The 13,687-nt window shown below is 47.3% G+C and overlaps 1 protein-coding gene across 2 annotated transcripts in view; it reads left to right on the top strand.

Annotated features, from left to right (window-relative positions):
* The window catches only part of LOC108934388 (neurexin-2-like), a 300,595-nt gene that overhangs the window by 61,922 nt on the left and 224,986 nt on the right, over positions 1–13,687 (top strand). For both annotated transcript variants that reach the window (XM_029251051.1, XM_029251056.1), the window contains 4 exons: positions 209–590; positions 1,666–1,856; positions 11,666–11,839; positions 13,215–13,334. In XM_029251051.1, coding sequence (XP_029106884.1) covers positions 209–590; positions 1,666–1,856; positions 11,666–11,839; positions 13,215–13,334 — 867 coding nt within the window. The remainder of the gene's footprint in view (positions 1–208; positions 591–1,665; positions 1,857–11,665; positions 11,840–13,214; positions 13,335–13,687) is intronic.

Consider the following 13,687-nt stretch of genomic DNA (forward strand, 5'->3'; position numbering starts at 1 on the left):
CAGCAGCAGGGCTGCGGGCCTCTTGGACTCCTCGTGCCTTCTGGTCGAAAGGCTCCGTCTTCAACCGCCCCCCTCCCGCTGTTCTTTTTTCTGTAGACCCTTGGCAATGAACGATGGGAAAAAAGGCCTCCTCTGGCTCTGTGAGATTCACCTGGACAGGTGTCACAGTGGCGCTCACTGCTTTGACGGACACCCTCTTTCCCTGCAGGCCAAATGACCGGAGCGCACACGCAGCTGGAGTTCCACAACATAGAGACGGGCATCATGACAGAGCGGCGCTTCATCTCAGTGGTTCCCTCCAACTTCATCGGGCACCTGCAGGGGCTGTCCTTCAACGGTGTGCCCTACCTAGACCAGTGCAAGAACGGGGACATCTCTTACTGCGAGCTCAACGCCCGCTTCGGCATGCGCCACATCATTGCCGATCCCGTAACCTTCCGGAACAAAGCGAGCTACCTGGCGCTGGCCACCTTGCAGGCCTACGCCTCCATGCACCTCTTCTTCCAGTTCAAGACCACCACGTCCGATGGCCTGTTGCTCTTCAACAGCGGCGACGGCAGTGACTTCATCGTGGTGGAGCTGGTCAAAGGGTGAGCGCAAGAGAGGTCGTGAAAGCACCTAACGGAGCCGGTCTTAAATTCTGAGCCTTGAACCTCTTTAACTGAGTTTCGGTGCTAATTGTCAGCTAAATGAAGGAATGCAAACGCAAGTCACTTAGGCATAAAGCATCAACTACATGCAATTATACAGTACGTTCTTAGTTTTTGTATCGCAACCATGGCGTAGAACAGAAATATTTGAACATGCACACATACATACGACCACATTTGTAAGCCGTTATGAAAAAATGTTGTGTAGCCTATCGTTGTTTTTTACCGCACTGACAAAGACGTTCTCCTTCAGCATACAGTAAACACCATGGTACACAGAAATAAAATCAATAAATAGGCATTGCACAGTTATTGTTTCACTGACTCAGTGAAATCATTTCCTATAATGAAGAACAATGTGATCCTGTCAGCCTCGGGCAATCTGCGAGAAAATGATTTTAATTAAATTCAAAATATTCTTTAATTCGCACGACATATATAATTTGAGAAGAGGGAGGCCGAAAATGAGAGCCTGGAGAACTCGGGATTTTAAGATTCAGGTGTTTGTCATCCAGAAATTTCTTACAGTCAAAATAAATTAAACAGTGTTCCGTAACACTAAAACCTGCAATTCAAAATGCATAATCTGAACCCTCACACAGCGAAAACATAGTCAGCACTCTGCGTGATTGTTAATACATAATTAACCTTAAAGTACCTCCAAACTCAAAGTTGTTTCTCAAAAGGCAAGTAAACTAAACTTCCTGGCTGCTCATGCTGTGTGTCTGAGTTACTGAGCTCGTGGTCCTTAAGGGCCGATTCCAGAAGGTTCTTCTTTCAGCCACATAGCGATCCATCTGATTTAATGTTGTCTCCAAATCAATCCCACCTTCGCTCCTCTCCTGAGATCTCGGGGGCGTAAAGACAGTTGGGAATCCTGTTGGGCTCCACCCCTCGGATGAATTGTTTCTTTCTGTAAGACTGTAACACATCTCTGCAACATGGGCGCCTTCTGTTGAGTCTCTAGAAGCTCTGGCGCTCCTCCATGACCACTCTTTGAACTCTTGTTCTGCAGCTACGTCCACTACGTCTTTGACTTGGGCAACGGGCCTTCGCTCATGAAGGGCAACTCGGACAAGCAGCTGAACGACAACCAGTGGCATAACGTGGTGGTTTCCCGGGACGCCAATAACGTGCATACGCTCAAGATCGACTCCCGCACCGTCACCCAGCACTCCAACGGAGCCCGCAACTTGGACCTCAAAGGTAGGCAGCAGCTTTCACCTGCGGGAATGATGGTCCAACTGCCATGCAGTCTGATAAAGACTGAAGAGCATTTTGTAATTTTCCCCCGAATTCTACCGTTGCCCCAACGCTTTAATGGGAACCTCTCTAAAGATACACTCTCGTGTCGTGATTTTTCACGCACGGCCGAGGTCAATGAAATGAATGGCAGGTAACTCTTGGTCAGTTCACCGGTTCAGCTGTGTCGGTACGATGTAAATCTAGAAATCCGCATTTCAGCTCATCCTGCAGTATGAGTTGCAACTAAAAAATGAAGGTAAAAAGCCTCTTGCTTCAGCCTGAGTCAGTCTGAGCTGATTTGATGAGAAAAGCAAAAAGGGGGCTTGGATCTCAGTTAAGTGGCTGTCAATACTGCTTCATTCAGTCCGCTGTGTGGAATTAGTTGCCTATTTTGTTTGTCTTTTTTAATTTTTTTTACCTGTCTTCATGGTGAGAAGATACATTCACAAAGATTTTATTTTGCTTTTCTGCTCCACACAAGTTCAGCTAATAGAGGGTAGTGCAAACTGAGCACTTGTGTCGAGCAGAAATGCTTCCTGTGGAAGGAAAAGAGACCGAAATGAGATGAAAAGCCAACGGAAAAAGGTTGCCCACAGACGCCGGGGTGCCGACGCACTCGTGAGCCCCTGAAGAGGAGTCTTTTCCCTCCGCACAAGCAGTCATTACCCTGTGAGGGATTCAAAAGCCACAGATTTGCTGTTTGTTAGTCTGCGGAACTTTGGACTGGAAACAAAATGTGCGTCGCTGTCATCGGGGGCCGGCCGCAAAGTTTTTTTTTTTGCTCCTATAAAATTCATTCAAACGCATCCTCTCGATATAACAGCTCCGCTTTAGAAGCACTTAGGGCCAAGTGTATCATTTCCTCTTGGTTAATTAAGTGAGTGTCACTAACCGCCCCCGTCGCTCTCCCGCAACACCGCTTCTTCTCGCGCACGGGTCACCTGACGGTGTGTTTCGCTGCCTTTCGCCGGGGACGACTGCGGGGCGACCTTCGGCCTGTGTCCCTCAGGCTCCGAACCCCAGACAAACATCCGGAACGTGAAATTTTCAGAGTGACTCGGCGTAGGGAATTGACCATGGTTACATAAACCAGAATATGAAAGGCGCCCCATGGTTGGCGGAGCAGCGCAAGTGCCAACAACTAAAATGTTTCTGGGTATTATTCGGCATTATGCATGCATCCGCAATGACTTTTAAGTTTCGTTTCCATCGGGGAATGTGTGAGTCTGCATCTTTGCTATGAAATCCGAAAACTGGAGTTTAGTTATGAAAACATACTAAGAGCACTACAGATGAGAGTCGCGTCACATCCGTCACACTCTGCAGCGAACCACAGATCCTTTTTCATTATATGATGTTGTTTGTCTTGACTGCGAGACAAAAATCGGGGGCTTCAAGCTACTTTAGCTCGGGATGTTTCTCATAGCAGCCACTCCATGTCCATTATATACTTTTCAATTAGATGCAGTATGTTTATCATATTCCTAGTTATATAAAAGCATTAATTATCACTGCGAGCGTCACACACCTGGTCTTGTAGTGTAACAGCTTAATCATAGTCTTGGGCTAATGAGCCATTCTAAATTAATACTTGCTCATAGGCAATTCACAATTGCAAATCAGGGTAAGCAGCTCCAGACCCGAGAGTGTCTGTGTTTGCATACATAAACATGAAATGTACGACGATACAGAGTCTTTTGGGTTTATCTGTGGTCGAAAAAACGCGTCTTGCAGTCGATGCCCTTGCTGGGTGTTCGCTGGGTATCGATGCTGCATCAGGTGACAGGTGATGGTCTCCGTGAAAACCTTACATCACTTCCTCCTCCTTCCAAGGAATTCTTAAATACCACAGCGGGGACTGATGATGCTCTGACGATGTTACACGAGAGGGAATAACAGACGTGAATGACATTCATCTGTCAGACTGTAAAGCTGTTCCTGTCTGTAAAAACTCTCTCCCAGTCGTTGCTATGTGGCCTGGAAGTAAAACTTAAAAATGAAATTCAATAGAATGAGTGGTTTCCACGTGCGCAGTTAAAGTGGTTCCACCTTTCGGAGGGATACTTTATTCGGTACATCATGCTTTAATTGCTCCAGGAAGCGCATTCAAAAGGTTGCATTAGAGGGCTTGAATGAATAACTTCCAGGCTGTCAGTTTCAGGGAAATCTAAGGAGAATGTCAGTAAACAGAACGAGTGGAATCCTACATTTAACACGGGGAAGTCAGCTGGTTAATGACAGCAGAGATGAAAATCAAAGAGAGCCTGAAGACTGGGAAAGAGTGTCATACGAACATTAGTGAGTGAACCCGCGGCCGTAAATTATGATCGCAATCTTTTGTGGAAAGACAAAACTGATTTCTCGACCAAACTGAAAACAATGACATGTATTTCTTCTTCTATTAAATATTCAGAGCCAGTCTGAGGGACTAACCTAGCGGGTGTTACCAAGACCAGGGACATGGAGATCAAATACTTAGTGCAGCCCTGCATCACTCTAAATCTGGAGAGAAGATCCATCCATCCATCTATCCATCCATCCATCCATCCATCCATCCATCCATCCATCCATCCATCCATCACCCCAAACCACTTGGTCCAGTGTAGGTTCTCATGTTTGGGAGCTTACCGGAGTAATACAGGTGCTATTGTGGTGTCCAAAAGCACCGTCAGTTAATTAAAAGTATTTAACAAAAATTCTGAAACAAAAGTACCATTTGACAGTTTTAATGAAAATTATTTTGTAAAAAATTCCTGTTTATGGAAATATAACGTGCTTTAATATTTTGTGCGGACAGTGAAGCGCGGCTTCTTTTATTCGTACGATCCTTGTGGTAAAGTCCCTTTTTCTGGTGCCTCACAGAAAGCCCCTCTGCGGAGAATCTGACAGGTTCATTTGGCTCCGTTCTCTTTCATTAAATTTCACAGAGCTGCTAATCACATGACCGATACAAACATCATTGCGGTGAATTGAGGCGTCACTGTAAACGTAACAATTAAACAATTACCGGGCGACATGTCGTACCTGCAGTGCCGTTCTGTAGCACAGCTCTATCCTCTGAAGGACACCGATACCTGGATATTACTTGCCTATTTCTCTTCATCACTATTCAGAGGAGACTTACTGAGCAGGATCGTCATTTTTACGGATTCAAAGCAGCGCTGTTATCTGGAAAAGGACAGACGTTTTTTTTTTCTTCCCCTTCAGCAAAACCCTTTTGTGGTCGACTCGTTCTGGGTGACAGCGAACGGAAACCGCTCGGCCGATAACTGAATCTATCAAATCTCACCCGTGGTTCCGGTGTGAAAGAGGGACACGGTATCTCTGGCCTTTTTTGTCCCCGAAGGTGTCCCTTGGCTGAGCGTCTACAACAGAACAGCAGGGGAACACCTGTAATTATGCATAAATATATGCAAATTGAAGAAGAGACCACACCCCCTTGTGGAGAATAGCTCCGAACATGAGGTCAAACACGTGTAATTGAACCAGATCGTTTTGGCCCCGAATTCCTAACGGTACATAAAAGCTTGAGGCCGACTACTCTTTTTACGTACCGTTCCCTTCTGGAAGCGTTACTGGCGTTGAGGCTGCTGAGCCGCCGCTCGCGCGACTCCATGTTTCACTGGTGTCCCTCCGTACCGGCGGCAGCAGTAGGGCCCCTTCGTCTGCCGAATCGCCGGTGTCCTTAGGAGCCGCGTCCACCCCCGTCCCTTTTGTCCTGGCTGTTATTGTCCCTTGCCCGTTCTCTGGCGCTCCTCCGTTGAGCAAATAAAAAGTGGCGCTGGGGGAAGGGGAAACGTTTGCTGTCCCAGTGCCTTTCAGCCCATTTTTTTTCATTACAGGTGTTTGTGTGAATCATTAGCAACAACCTTGATATAGTTACCCTCTGAGTCGCGGTACGCTGGACGGATGTTGGTGTTAGATTAGGCACGGCGCTGTTTGTATTTGTTCGCTAAATAATTGGGGTGAAACGGAGACAAGCGGCGGTGACAGAGAGATAGAGGGCCGACATTAGTTCACATCCACATCTAGTGAGGGAAGGAGCGTCTCCCTCCTGCTTTCCAGCGTCCCCCCCCCCCCCCCCCCATTGGGTCATTACTGGGGGCACATTTCCTTCTGCCTCCAGTTAAACTGTCCCCCCCACCGACCTTTCCCATACTCTCGCTCGCCTCTTTCGGAATCAACGATGGGTCATGCTGGATCCCTCTCCTCTCCTCTTTTTCATTCTGCGATTGTCCTCACTTAAGATCGTTGTGCTGTTACTTACTGCTTCTGCTGCTCCTCTCTTGTTGCCACTGTCGTCTGCTGTGGTACACAGAACGGGTGCGTGCGTGTGTGTGTGTGTGTGTGTGTGTGTGTGTGTGTGTGTGTGTGTGTGTGTGTGCGTGCGTGCGTGTCCGTGTGTGCGTGCACGCAAGCAGGCTTGGGATCAAATTCTCAAGAAGAAGGAATTTCAGTCTGCTCTGTTATTTCACACTGAAAGCTTTATGCAGAAGGAAGAGGACAGGAAGCAACTGCCGTGGAGGAACAATGTTCATAAAGCAGGAAAAGCCAACTAACACTCTCTCTTGTTCCAAAAGTGGAAAACAGCTCTCGCTCCATCTCTGCTGCGAGGGAACGGTTGATCTTGTCTTTGCATCTGGGTTTGGATCCAGCCTTGAAACGTTTCAGCCAATCAGGATGCAGATCTGGAACTCAACGGGTCTGGTCCTCATGCTGTCTCTTAACAGCGGTTCCATAAATTAAAATTTTCATGCAGTCAGAATTTCCAAAGTTTATTCCAGTTAAAGGTGGAGGGAAAACATCCAACAGCTAAGAAGAGACAAAAATTGCAAGGGTTTGGTTTTGCCTGTTGCATTTTCAACACGCATAATCACATCTTAATTCATTCTCAAGTGATGTCGAGGCTCTCCGGGGAGGCTCTGTGTTTGTCGTCTGATTTTTCTCGACCGGTTCTTGGATGCCTCTTACCGTTTCTGTCAGGAAGCTTGCGAGATTAAGAAATGGATGCGATCCCAGCTCGGCTATCGTGTTGCTCGGTGGCTGTTCCGTTGACACACACCTGATGTCACAGTAATGTCACACCGCTGCCCAGCTCGGGGCTTTGGGGAGGAAACAATTTTCAGAGAGGGGCTCTAGGAGAAGAAAACATATCTTCGCTGATAAAGCCAGAAGGTGCTGCTTTCAGCAGACAGATCTTACCGCAAGTCTCCTGAGGACTGGAGCGATTCGCGACTGTCTTTGTTCAGCTGTGAACGGTGTGTTCAGACCTTTTGATATTCTACAATGTAATGGCTCTATTGAATTAATGTAGCTTTCTATTTACAGGTCTTTCCAAGAATCACAGCAGAGCACAAAAAATTCCACTGTGACCCATATAGGGAGATAATATTGTAGTGCACGATAATATATAATTAATCTTTTGGATCCAATGGCCAAAAAAATGTAGAAAGAAAAACTGTGCTTGGCTAAAAATCGAGCTATATAAAAATATAGCTATAAAAATAGGTATTTTGAACTGGTAGCTCTTTTTTTCTTTTTCTTTTTTGTCAGTCTGCCAACAAAGCTCTGCCAGCACAGGATCCAGTTAGTCTGAAAGTCCAAAATAGGTTTTACTGTGATTCTCTCAAGCTGAGGGCTGATTTTAACATCGTGAAGACGCAGATTGGCAGGACTATGCCTCCTAGGGCCACCGTGAGCGTTCTGCTACCTAATGGACCCAACCGCTGAGTAAGGCAGGGAAGTGCAGGCGCTCTGGCGAGACGGGGGACTGAAAATGGGCACCTGCGGCTTTCCGTGCCGCTTGGTCGCGGTCCTCTTCATCCCCCAGTGTGCTGTTAGGGCAGCGCCGAGCGGGGGCGACGCACGTTCCCAGCGCTCCTTTCAGTCCCGGTGTGTAAGCGGGGAAACAGGTGGTGTGTGTTGGGCTTGCGCTCTTCCATCGCCCGAAAAATACTTCCATGTCCCAGAAATACCACAGTTCTCTCAGTCCTCATTCATCTCACACTTTTGTCCAAAGCAGCTTACAGTGTTAAGCTACTCAACAATTATTTACCCTTTTATACAGCTCAGGTCCAGGTAATTTTCCTGGAGCAATTCAGGGTAAGTATGTAGGGTATGAAATGCACTCTGCATTTTTCTCTGAGATGTACGTCGCTTTGGAGAAAAGTATCTGCTAAATGAATACACGTAAGTACCTTGTCAAGGGTACTACAGCTGCAGGTGGGATTCGAACCTGCAGCCCTTGGGCCTAAAGGGTTGCCCATTTACCCAGCAGCTCTCAATAGTCAGAACTCAATGAACTGCCACTGGGTTTTAGTTCAATAGCTTTTTTTCCCTTCGCCTCATAATATTGTATTATTACTTTGTGTAACACTCTTTGCAAAATGCTCCCCCAAAGCAGTTCACATTATAAACACATATAAAATGCAACATGACCCAGTACATGTGTTAAAGAAATACAGCGTATTCAGATTGATATTAATATGTATTAACGTCGTTTTATGGCAGCAGTTGCATTCATTTGTCTCGACAGTCCTGTTCAGCGGTGCGTCCCGTGATCAGCGTGAAAACTCCCAGTGCTGTTTCGTTGGATTTCTTGTATTTGCTCTTGGTGTTTCACATTTTGCCACCGTGGGCCTCTTAGCAGCTATAGAGACGATATTTCTTCAGTTTTCCAAATTAGGTTGATGAGCTTTTCATAATCTCAGCACCAAGGGGTGATGCTGCATTGCTGCTAAAATAAGGAGCAATATGTACAGTGCATGATGGGATGTGGATGCGGTCACAACACACAGACAGAGACTCCTAACCCTCTAATAATAATAAGGAATAATGAATAATAAAATCACCCTTACTGTTCGATATGCACAGCTAAGTGAATCCTTCATCACTGGTAATTTCAAACTGATATTTTGCTTACGTAACTTGAATGTAGATTTTTTTAAAGCCCTGCATTTCCTATTGCCTGTGTAGTCTGGTAGTATTATATTTCCAGTGAAGGGGGTAAGAATTTTAAATTCACTGATTTTTTTTTTTAATTTTTTTCAGTTCACCATGAAATCTACATTTATCCTCATCTAAGCATTTCTTATTTTAGCTTAAGGCAACTTTGATGTTATACAGTAATTTGTATTTACCAGCGGCAAAATATTTTCTTTTTGTTCTTTGTGACTTCAAAAGATGCGTTTGTGTTTTGCCTCATCTCTTGGGGTTAGTACGCTGCGTGAACTACTTGCACAATGAGTAGAAATTTTAATAATGAAACAAAATTTGAATACATTATGCACAAAAAACCAGCCTACTGATAGGGCAGTTTTCAATATATATAGTTTAATGCTTTAATTCTCCAGCGTTCCAGTGCTATATGCTGCGTTGGTTCTTCCAGACATCAAGTGCTAAATTAACCTGCCTAAAATTGGGATAACTTTTGTGAATGCCTTTTTTCTAAAGTTCCCTAATATATTTAAACGGTAGAACTGCTTAGAAACCCTTTTTTAATATTTAGATTTTAGTACTATCGGAAGCCACATACATTTTAACTAGATTTAATGGAATGACTTTGCAAAAAAAAAAAAAAAAAGTTATTTTCTTTGAAATTTCCCTACCTTTTGCTATGAGACACAGTACAGAAGTGCACGTTTATATGTGGTCTTTGGCCAAAGCAATCTACCTCGTTAGCTTTATTATACTAAACTGTTATTTATTATTAACCCATTCATACAGATGGCTCGTTTTTACCGTATCAATTCAGGGTAAGTACCTTGAGGGGTAATACATGACAAGATGGGATTCAAAGTGGGGTCCTTTTCATTCCAACGAGAGAACTCTAACGGCAGCATTATATGTATCATGCGCACTTAAGATGTACACTCGTTATTATTCTTATTATGACGGTGTCTCAGTTTGCAAAGGAAGGGAAATTATTGTTCTGAATGCACCTTCATTATTTAATCCAAGGTAAACCATAACCAGAGAAGCATTTTTCCCTATAATCCCTCATTTCCTGCTGAGGGATATCTCATGCTGTTATAGTACTATGAGAGTACACATCCTTAATGTGATGTTTGGAACAGAATATACGATCGTTCATCTATGCAACGAGGTGCTTTATTAATCACATTGGCGGAAATGCATAATTAATGAGTCGTGCAGCAATGTGTGTTTTGCACACAGAAAGAAAGTCCCACACCGTCCATGTTCCATGTAGAGCGCAAGTGCTAAAAGGCCGAAGTGAAGGAAGTGAATTTTCTCTCCATGTTCTCTGACTATTAATGGCGGAGGGAAAAAAATAAGAGGGGGCGCGGCGGCACAGTGGCGCAGCGGGCTTGGCCTGTGCCTGCTCTCTGGAGGCTCTGGGGGTCGAGTCCTGCTTGGGGTGCTTTGCAATGAACTGGCGTCCCGTCCTGGGTGTGTCCCCTCCCACTCCAGCCTTGCGCCCCGTGTTGCCGGGTTAGGCTCCGGCTCGGGACAAGTGCGTGTGTGCGTTCGTGTGTGTGTGTGTGAAAGAAATAATAATAATAGTAACTGCCCATAAGTAGTTAGGGAAACGGCTTTGTTTGAGCACGGCAGCTCTCCACCTGTCGAAATTATGCTTGGGAAAAGGCCAAGGAGAGAGAGTCCAACTTTTGTGTCTCTTTCAAAGGCTTAAAACAGTGAAAGTTTCCTTTGCGCCCTATCTTTCCCTGACACATGTTGTTTTCTAATGTGCTAATGACCAGCTCATAATTCCCGGCTCCTGTTTGTTCTCTCTTCTATTGGTTCAGGTCCTTATTGATTCCTCTTCTCTCTGGCTGCGCTGCTCAGCTTTATCAGGGAGAAAACGTGGAATCCAGAACGTATTAACTCTCCAAAGCAAAATTAATTTAGAATTTAGTTCGAATTTATCATTCTTCCCTCCCTCTTAAAGTGGGGAATTTATACGTGTACAAAACGCATTTATGATTTAAAAAAAAAGAAGAAGAAAATGGGATTAAAGGAAGATGCTCCTTTCACTAACATTAAAATGCGTTTACATTAATTTAAGTGAAAATGGTTGAGTCTTAAGGGGGTGCGGTGGCGCAGTGGGTTGGACCACAGTCCTGCTCTCCGGTGGGTCTGGGGTTCGAGTCCTGCTTGGGGTGCCTTGCGACGGACTGGCGTCCCGTCCCGGGTGTGTCTCCTCCCCCTCCGGCCTTACGCCCTGTGTTGCCGGGTAGGCTCCGGTTCCCCGTGACCCCGTACGGGACACGCGGTTCTGAAAATGTGTGTGTGTGTGTGTGTGTGTGTGTGTGTGTGTGTGGTTGAGTCTTAATCCACTTCTGGGACTTGTGTTTTTTCCAACGCAAGGCAAAGGTCATTCAAAGCGAAATCCGAACAAAGCCAATGCTAACTGTCCCTTCACCAAGTTCTAGGGCTTGTGTGTGTGTGTGTGGCACAGAGAGTAGCACTTCAGTCTCACAGCACCTGGGTGGTGCGAGGGGACATGGGTCTGATCCCCGTTCAGTCTGTGTGGAGTTTGCATAACCCCCCCCCCCGTGTCTGCATGGGTTTGCTCAGGGTGCTCTGGTTTCCTCCCACACTCCAAAGACATGCTGGTCAGGTTCCACTGATGTATGGATGAGTGACCCAGTGTAAGTAGTGAATCTAGCAGTGTAAGTCACTGCAGTGAACAAGGTGTGTGGACTGATGACACTACACAGAGTTCAGTGGAAATCACGTTGGACGAAAGTGTCTGGTGAATAAATAAATGTAATGTGTGCTAACTCCTGGACGATGGCCTTGCTTTGCAGGAGAGCTCTACATCGGGGGAGTGCCCAAGAGCATGTACAACAGCCTGCCAAAGCTCATAGCGTCCCGGGATGGCTACCAGGGCTGCCTGGCCTCAGTGGACCTCAACGGGAGACTCCCGGACCTGATCGCGGACGCCCTCCACAGGGTGGGCCAGGTGGAGCGGGGCTGTGACGGTGAGTTTCCGCCAACACAAAGGTTTCCTTTCGTCCTCAAGGCTCTCCGCACTCCGAGTGTCACCCCCCTCAGCCGCCGCCAACTTTATTCTCGCCCGGCGAAGGAGTGGGCGCCGCCGCCGTGCGCAGCCACTTCGGAACACGAGCGGGAGGGAGTCCCTCACAGACAGCTTTAATAAATGAGAAGAAAAGCCGCAGTTAGCCACACAGAACAAAAGTGTCTCGTGTGGGATTGCGACTCACTGGCGGGCGGCACTTCTCCAATTTGCGTCGTGCAAAAGATCTGCAGTCGAATTAAGAGGATCGGTTATAGAGCTGCTTTGCAGCGGAAACTTCACACGTGGAGAAACCAGGTCGTCTGCGGTTATTCCTCAGTTCGGTGAACATTTTCAATCTGGGACCAGCCGACTGCTGTTAATAAGTCACTTCCATTATGTTCCTGTTCGTAGGCCTCTGCTTCCTGCTAATAAATTAAATGCTTCGTGCAAATTTTTCCTGTGCGTCCCGCTATGTCTCGGTGCCCCCTCGAGTGGCTTAACGCACTGGCTCGGAAATAGTTGTGCGGAGAAGAATCCCTTCGACCGCGGGAAGCGGTGGACGAGACCGCAGCCTAAGGCCCTCGTGTTCGCGCTTTGGTTTGAGCGTCGCACGAGGGCAGTTTCCGGCGGAGAATCAAAGGTTCGCTGCCACCGTCCTCGGTCCCAGTGGCTGCGGAGCCCGGGCCGGGGGCCAGAGGTAGGTCAGGAGCCCCAGGTGGGACAGGAGCCGTTGGCTCGGGGGTGGGGATGAGGCTTCTTCGTCGGCGCAGCGCATGAAAAGGGTCCGCTGTCAGTTTCATTTCTTTCCCTCCGCCTTGAGGTTCGGGTGCCCAGATGTCTGCACTTGCTTTTTTTAGAGCCCAGCTGTTCGCTGCGCCTTTCGCTGCTTTGGATGTGAGGCTGAAGCAGGATACGTCTGGGGGCCCGACGCCGCTTTAGACATTCCTTCAAGGTGTCTTCTCCCCCGCATGATGGTAGCTCACCTTTAGCCTCACACGGGATTCGGCCCGAAAGGTGGCCGTCGATCAAGCGTAGCCTTTTTGTGGGCGGCGGTGGTGGTGGTGGGGGGGGGGGGGGGCACAGGCCGGATAAGCGAAACCCTCTGAGACTCACGTGATGTTCGTGAAACGTGCAAAGGCTGAGAAAAGCGAGCAAATTTGCTGTCCTGAAGCGGTAGATGAATATGACCTCACATCAGGCATCAGCACACAATATCCTCGAAAGGGAAATGGTGCACAATGGATGCCTTTTAGTGATCGCACGGTGCCCTTGAGGCTCCAAATGGCCTTGGAAAGCGCAGATGATGTAATGTGTGTCTGTGCCACATCCCTCCCCAGGCCCCAGTACGACCTGTACGGAGGACTCCTGCTACAATCAGGGCGTGTGTCTCCAACAGTGGGAGGGCTTCTCCTGCGACTGCACCATGACGTCCTACGGGGGCTCGTTCTGCAGCGACCGTGAGTAACCCCTCCCCCCCTCCACCACCGCCACCACCACCTGCTGTAATAATTCTCTGGTCTCTGTGGGCTCAGGGAAGAGGAGGCTGGGTAACCCCTCCCATCCCCATTCCGCCCACCGGGGACCACCCCCCCCCCCCCCCCCCAGTCAGCACTACTCTTGGTCGCTGCAAATGCAGCTTACTCCCTGGCACTTTAGAGATGGACCTTCCAGTAGTCGAGCCTCTTTGAAAATGCTTAATACAACTTATGGCCCCTGCTACATCTGAGCCTAATGACTCCCAGTCGCTTGAAGCTCAATCCCACGGCTTTACACTTTATAACATTTCAACATATTTTATGGTCTTCTGAGA

Source organism: Scleropages formosus, chromosome 4, assembly GCF_900964775.1.
Source record: "Scleropages formosus chromosome 4, fSclFor1.1, whole genome shotgun sequence".
NCBI lineage: Eukaryota > Metazoa > Chordata > Actinopteri > Osteoglossiformes > Osteoglossidae > Scleropages > Scleropages formosus.